The sequence below is a fragment of the Oxyura jamaicensis genome, assembly GCF_011077185.1.
Source record: "Oxyura jamaicensis isolate SHBP4307 breed ruddy duck chromosome 9 unlocalized genomic scaffold, BPBGC_Ojam_1.0 oxy9_random_OJ102815, whole genome shotgun sequence".
Taxonomy (NCBI): Eukaryota; Metazoa; Chordata; class Aves; order Anseriformes; family Anatidae; genus Oxyura; species Oxyura jamaicensis.
In genome coordinates this window covers 3,956-10,886 of record NW_023304176.1, presented here as the reverse complement: position 1 = coordinate 10,886, position 6,931 = coordinate 3,956, and the positions used below count along the sequence as shown (strand labels likewise).

Genomic DNA, 6,931 nt, shown 5'->3' with positions numbered 1-6,931 from the left:
ACAAATTTCACTCTTCTGGGCAAAAGTAGAAAAATAGGATGGACCATAAGACGGCAGCAAGAACAATTACAAGTCTAGAAAATAGGTCTCATGGAAAAAGTTTTGTGATCTAAATAGAAAGATGAGAGGAAATACTAAATACTATAGAGATATTGAAGATGATAAACACTTTTGCAAGGGCAAACAAACTCCCACTTAGACAATAAACAGAAATAGTGAATGTTTCTATTGCTTCCTGTTAGAAGTGGGAATCTGCTACAGCAATGATTAAGATAATGAATGTTCAGTTCTGAGCTATATGCAGGTTTTTAAAGAATACAAAATAAGAGGTCTTCAGAACAAGGTGAAACCAACAGTAATTTGTACATAATTTGTTCAGAACATCTTCTGAATTACTTTATGATAATTAGTAATTGATTGGTGACACTGTCTTGGTTCGTATGCATTCTTTTCTGCACTGCAAGTGTAACTTATTTATTTTCCTTACAGGTACACTTGACAGTAAAAGCTACATTTACTATGAGTTTAACGTTTCTTCTGTAAGTATTCTCTTTTAAATGATCATATTTTCATCTGTTATCTTTATCAAAAAATATTATCAAAGGGCATTCTTTTCTCCCTCCTTATTCTCCCATAATATTTACTGAGAAGTAAAGTGTTTGACAAAGTCACAGAGGAGTCATTTCAAAAATAATGTAATTTAAATGGGATGAAAGTCTTTTAGTTGTCTTTTCTTCCCCTAATTAATTTTAGTATCTAAAGAACTCATAATTCCCTTCACTTCATAAACTCAGCAGCAATGTTTATTGAGTGAGAGAACTATAAAGCATCAGAAGCAGTTAAAACAGTGCCAGGAAGGAGGTGGATATAGTGGTTGTGATTCTGAAAAATTGTGAAATGGAAAAAAAAAAAAAATCTGGGATACTGAAAAAGTGTAGCTGAATGTTTCCAAAAAAAGGGAGGAGAAGAAGAAGACCTATATTCTGTTTGAACCTACAGCATCTGCTTCATGATTAATTTTCTATTCCATTTTGTCCAGAGATATCATATGACCAGGATGTCAAGTAATATGCTAAAGTATTCTTTTGTATAATGATAATAATAGCTGTGAAAGGTATTCTTTCACTTGCCATGGTGAAACAACAAGGCAACAAGTGAGAGAAGATGTATAGGCACAATGCATAGGGTGGAAGCACAGGAACAGAAGTGAGAACCATGCCTTTATATATACCTATATATCTATTATATATATGATTTATAGTTAATCTTATAGAATCATAGAATCATTTGTAAAGAAGAAACTTTAGTTACTCTTGGAGTTTGAAAGTTTTGTAGCCAAAAACATCACTTTCTTCCTGTAACAAAGAAGAAAGAATTATGATGATAACAGCAAGCAGGACAATAATTAATATGTTAAGAATACGGTATTGGCTTTCTTTATACCACCCTGTGGAGAGCTAATGAGAAAAATTGTAAGTCAGGAGAACCTTGGGCCATTTTTTTGATAATAAACTGATGACTACCTTATTTTTCAGACTATTCTACAAATGAATGTCATAAACAGTGGTTATGTCGATCCAAACAACCTGAAGTTTGAAGAAATCAAAATACTGGGAGTGCTTCAGGAAATAACACAACTTACTGTCTCTCAGAACAATGTTCCGCAAAATTCTTCACATAATATCACCTACTATCCTTCAGATAAGGTAAATTATAACAGTCAAATGGAAAGCATTGGAATTGCATCAATTGGATTTTACACATTGTAAAGGATAGTCCTCCGTACTAATACTGTTTCACCAGAATTCATTGTGTACCCGAATACAAATGCAATTACATTAAACTAAGCTGTATAGGAAGAGCATCTAAGTTTTGCTCTCAGACCCTCAAAATGACACGATGTTTAGTTGTGCACTTATTCCCACAACATTGGACGTGTCAGAGGAATACCTTTGTGATCTGGTTTGATGTTGAAGGAGGGTAAAAAATTCTTACCTTTCCAGTGAGCATTAGTTTATTGATTTTTATTTATTTATTTTTAAACAAAATCAAATGCCCTTTTTGAACCTCCTGTATCAGTTTGTACAGCATTTTTCACAGCATGAGTAGTGGTAATCAGCAACACAGTGCATTCATGTGCTAAGTAAGTGAATCTGCTGCTGCTAGTGGGGAGCTTTCATAGAAGTGCTCTTGTGCACTATGGATAGCACTGACATTGCTTTGAACTTGCTTTGAATGTGCATTTTATACACTCTTTAATTATTACATGCACTTGTGTTACCTGTTATCTCAGTAACTGGCTCAATATTAAAATATTTTAACTTTTTCTGACCTCTTGCAATCATATTTCAAAAGGTGAGGGAGCTGTACCCTTGTCTATTCCTGTGTGCTTCCAGAGAAACCGTGAGATCAGGTCCACTTTTTATTTTATTTTATTTATTTATTTATTTATTTTTTTCAGGTTCATCTTCTTATTTTCAGATGTTATTTGTAAGAATTTCAGCTGTATGCATTTATAAAAGTAAGATTATATCAAATGTCATGGGACAGTTTTTTTGTGAGATACCATGTAGGAAAATTCATTGTTCCTGAGGAATGGCTTCTCTACTAACTGAAGGAAAGATTGATCTGATGTAGGATTTAATAAGTACTTATTGTGTTATATTTGAAGGTTGTTCATATAACAGGACTTCAGCTTGAACTGGGAAAATCCTACACACTGCGATGGACTCAACAGTCAAGTATCAATGAAAGGTTTGATTGTTATCCCAATCAGGATCCAACAAAAGAAAAATGTGAACAACTTGGCTGTGTCTGGGAGGTAAGCAAAAATGATTTCTCTGTATGATCATGACAGAAATATTTCCAGAATCATAGCTTTCTCTCTGTTGTGGTTACAGTGGAAAAAGTAGTCAGTCAGATTTTCCAGACATAATTAGTATGGGGGCACTGCCATCAACTGACCTGTACTAGTAATTTTATTTACTTCACTGAAACTAAGGTAGTTAGCAATAATGTAAGTTCTTTCAAAGTGTATCAGAAGTTGAGGAAAAATGTGGTATTCTTTGCAAGATGGTAAGAAATAATAACAGAGTTGGAAAAAAAGAAGAACAGAAAAGAATAAAATAGAATAGAATATCAGCATCTTTAACTACTGCCTCTTCTGCTTCACTGGCACCTGCAAGACTCACCCCTTTTGTCTTACCTTCATAGTCACTGAAGCACATTTTAAGTTAAAAAAAAAAATATATATATATAATAAAAATCCTTTAGATTTTTTGAGAAGAAATCCCTGAATCCCCTGGATATTATAACTCATATGCAAACTAAATTGTTCATATCTCTGTTGATACTTATATATCCAACCCATAATGACTGACATACAATTCTTTATTACACAGTTCCATTGATGGATATCTTATGACTCCAAACATGCAGGAGCACTCTACCCTGGCGGGGTTGATCTTTAAAGAGTGTCTCCACCTGAATTACTCCCTGCTTCTCAAAATCTAAATTCTACAGCCTGGACATATCTACTAAGTATGAAGACCAAATTGTCTGTTAGTTGTTCCTGAAACAGCAACAGCTGAATGGGGTGGATGAAGTTCCCTGAATTTGTTGCATTCTTAGGAAGATTTATTATTATTATTATTATTTTTTTTTTTTTTTTTTTTTGCAGTTTTGGATTTTTGGAAATGTCTTTTCATGTGAAATCAAATTCTGGTCATGTTATGGACTGTGTATGTTTTAAACACTTGCTCAAGTTGAAAGGTGCTTTGATTTTGATGACAGATGAATAAATATTCATTAGCAGCTCAGATGTGAGAAACAGGCATAGTTTCATTAGAATAACTAGGCAGAATTAATGAGAAGTATGCAGAGGTGGAAGTCTAATGCATTAACCTACGTCAGTTCATCTAATCTCAGAATACCTAGTCTGAGTGTTTCTGTTGTATTATAGCAGGAAACTGAGAGTAATTTTGACCTTGCTGTCAGATCTTTAATACATAGGATGTAATTCTCAGTGGATATTTTAGGGATAATTTATATGACTAAGGATATATGCAATCCAATGGAAAGTCCTGGTCTGCTGTTGCCTGAATATCTAATGTGGTTTTGGCACATCCTCTTGAAGGCTGATGGAGACTAGAGGGCAACAGGATTAGGAGGGAGGAACTTCTGAGAATTTCAGTAGGCCAAGACTCAGCCATGTTTCAGGATTCAGCAGATCACAGATACAGGGAATTTAAATCCATCTTCATTGTGCATGGGCTCAATTTCCTGACTGAAATATTTGATTATATCTGAATTTTAGTATAGAGATCACTGGGTTCTGCATTGCTTCTTTATTGTTCAGTAGTTGTATTAATTTTTCCACAAATTTCTACATTTGACAGCTATCTGATAAAAATGGGAGCGTTGGATCTCATGCTGATAGCATGAAATACAATAGGCCAGTGTCACTCACTAACCTGCAACCTATTGTCATTTGCAGCAGTCACCATCAAACCCAGATAGTCCATCCTGCTATTACAGCTCCGACAACTCTTACTCTGTTGATGGAGTAGAATACTCCTCATCAGGTTTGGTAGCCAACCTGACCTTAAACAGCACCAATGCCAGAGCTAATGAGAATTACCTGGCACCAATTGGTACACTGCGCTTGGAGGTTAAATATCATAGCAACCACATGCTGCAATTTAAGGTAATTTCAGTCAAGAGTTTTGTAGTTTGTAATGTCCCATTTTTCAAAGTAGTTCTGTTTACATGAATTACATAAATGTTAAGGGTTTGTAGACTAGGCTATGTTTTTATTTACTTATTTATTTGTGCTAGAATCTACAATGAAGTTATATGAATCAAAGTTATACTGTCAATGCATATGTGTAATGTCAGCAAGAAACTGTGGAGCTAAAGACATTTTTTTTGTATACCGGTAAATTATGCTGTAAGCATAATTGTGATTGAAATTTTTATTTTTGTATTAATTCTTCCACCTGTGTTATAATTTTTTTTTTAATGCCCTACTGTTTAGACTATCATTTGTTACTGTGCATTTAATAAGACTGAAGTGAATGTGATGACGTGATGCACAAAATATAAGACATCAAGAAGTAAGTTGTGTGAGCTTACAGAATAAAGAAAACTTAAAAAAGAATCTCTTTTTTTTTTGAGTAGTCTAAAAACTGACTAAAAGATTAATCAGAAAGGTATTTACCACACGCATATGTCTATATTTAAAACATATAAAATACCAACAAAATTTCAAATATAGATATATACTTTGAATTAACAGATTTAAATAATTAACCAGACATTAATGATCTGCATTTCAATCCTTAAGTGTTAAGTGTTTTTTTTGTTGTTTGTTTTGTTTTGTTTTGTTTTGTTTTACTTCCCAAATACTGTGAAAGAATAGGAGCAAAAATGTGTGTTGAAACAAAATACTCAGCTTGGCAAAAATATTCAATAATTTACTGTTTTCATTTTAACGAATTCTCAATTCCTATACTATAATTAAGATTTCAAACAACTCATTGAAATGAATTCATTTTCATTTTTTCTTTCATAGATTTATGATTACCAGAATGCACGATATGAGGTTCCTATACCATTAAATCTCCCAAGCTCCCCAGTGAACACAACTGAGGACCTACTCTATGAAGTATCAGTTCAGAGAAAACCATTTGGTATACAGGTTCGGCGCAAAAGCACAGGGACAGTCATGTAAGACATAATCAATCTATTTTATTTCATTTATTTTTGCTAGCTTTTTTCATCCCAAACCATTTTCTTGGTATTTTTCAAATACCTCAAAGCTAGTTTTTTTATCCTTCCCACAAAATGGCACTGTCTACTAAATGCCAGGTGCAGCTCTATCAGAGATGGCCTCACCATTGCATTGTATGAGAGCACTGACCAGGGAAAGGATGGAGAAGGTACCGTGAGCAATATCTTATTTCTCACAGTTACAGTTTTTCCCCCTGTCACTTTGTAGTCTGACATTTGCTCAGTCCTATGTCACATGAGAAAGTGCAGAACATAAGAAGTTATTTTTCAGCCTAAAAGAAGTGTCTTCCAGTGAAACATGGCACTAGATACTGCTATATTCTTTAAATTTATATTTCTTTATATATATATATTTAAATATTCTTTTTTTTTTTTTTTTTTTTTTTTTCTACTTTAGCTGGGATTCACAGCTGCCTACCTTCACATTCAGTGACATGTTCATTCAGATTTCTACCCGTTTGGCATCCCAATATATATATGGATTTGGAGAAACCGAGCACACCATGTTTCGACGCAACATGAGCTGGCACACCTGGGGAATGTTCACAAGAGACCAGGCTCCTACAGTAAGTAGAAATGAACCTAATGTGCAGAGATGTTCAACAGTACTTTAAATTCCCGTGGATGTCTGCTGGTACTGAACACATTTATTGGCTATGAACGTATTTATTGAGGCTTATAATTTGGACGGTGTTTCAATGGCAATGGTCTTCCCTAAACCTATTTTTGCTTTGTGACCAGCAAAACCAAATGTATGGAGCTCAGGCTCTAAGTCAGATGAATATGGCTTAGAAATCACAGCCTAGTGCTCCTTTTTTATGCTTCCCAACAAATTATTCTGAAAGATGGAAATGTATCAGGCCAAATCCCACAGTTTTGGGATTCAGTTAGTGCTTAGAGGGGTAAATCAGAAATCTTATGTCTGTATGTCTGAGTGTTATTTCCTGCAAGATAACACTATGTTGGCAATTTTCAGGGAATGGCTAGTGAAATAGTGGCAGTTTATTACATTTATAACTTCTGGTGCAGATTTCAATATATTGAAATATATTGAAAAATAACATAATCTCCTGATCATATAGACAGATGTCTGCTACTGCTGGAAAAAAAAAAAAAAAAAAAAAAAAAAAAAAAAAAAAAA

At 33.9% G+C, this 6,931-nt stretch overlaps 1 protein-coding gene across 1 annotated transcript in view; it reads left to right on the top strand.

The window, feature by feature from the left end:
• Window positions 1-489: 489 nt before the first annotated feature.
• LOC118157658 (sucrase-isomaltase, intestinal-like) overlaps window positions 490-6,931 on the top strand; it is a gene marked incomplete at both ends in the record, with an annotated part of 9,573 nt that continues 3,131 nt past the window's right edge. Inside the window, 6 exons of the mRNA XM_035312072.1 lie at window positions 490-539; window positions 1,536-1,706; window positions 2,672-2,821; window positions 4,496-4,705; window positions 5,573-5,727; window positions 6,188-6,356. Coding sequence (XP_035167963.1) covers window positions 490-539; window positions 1,536-1,706; window positions 2,672-2,821; window positions 4,496-4,705; window positions 5,573-5,727; window positions 6,188-6,356 — 905 coding nt within the window. The remainder of the gene's footprint in view (window positions 540-1,535; window positions 1,707-2,671; window positions 2,822-4,495; window positions 4,706-5,572; window positions 5,728-6,187; window positions 6,357-6,931) is intronic.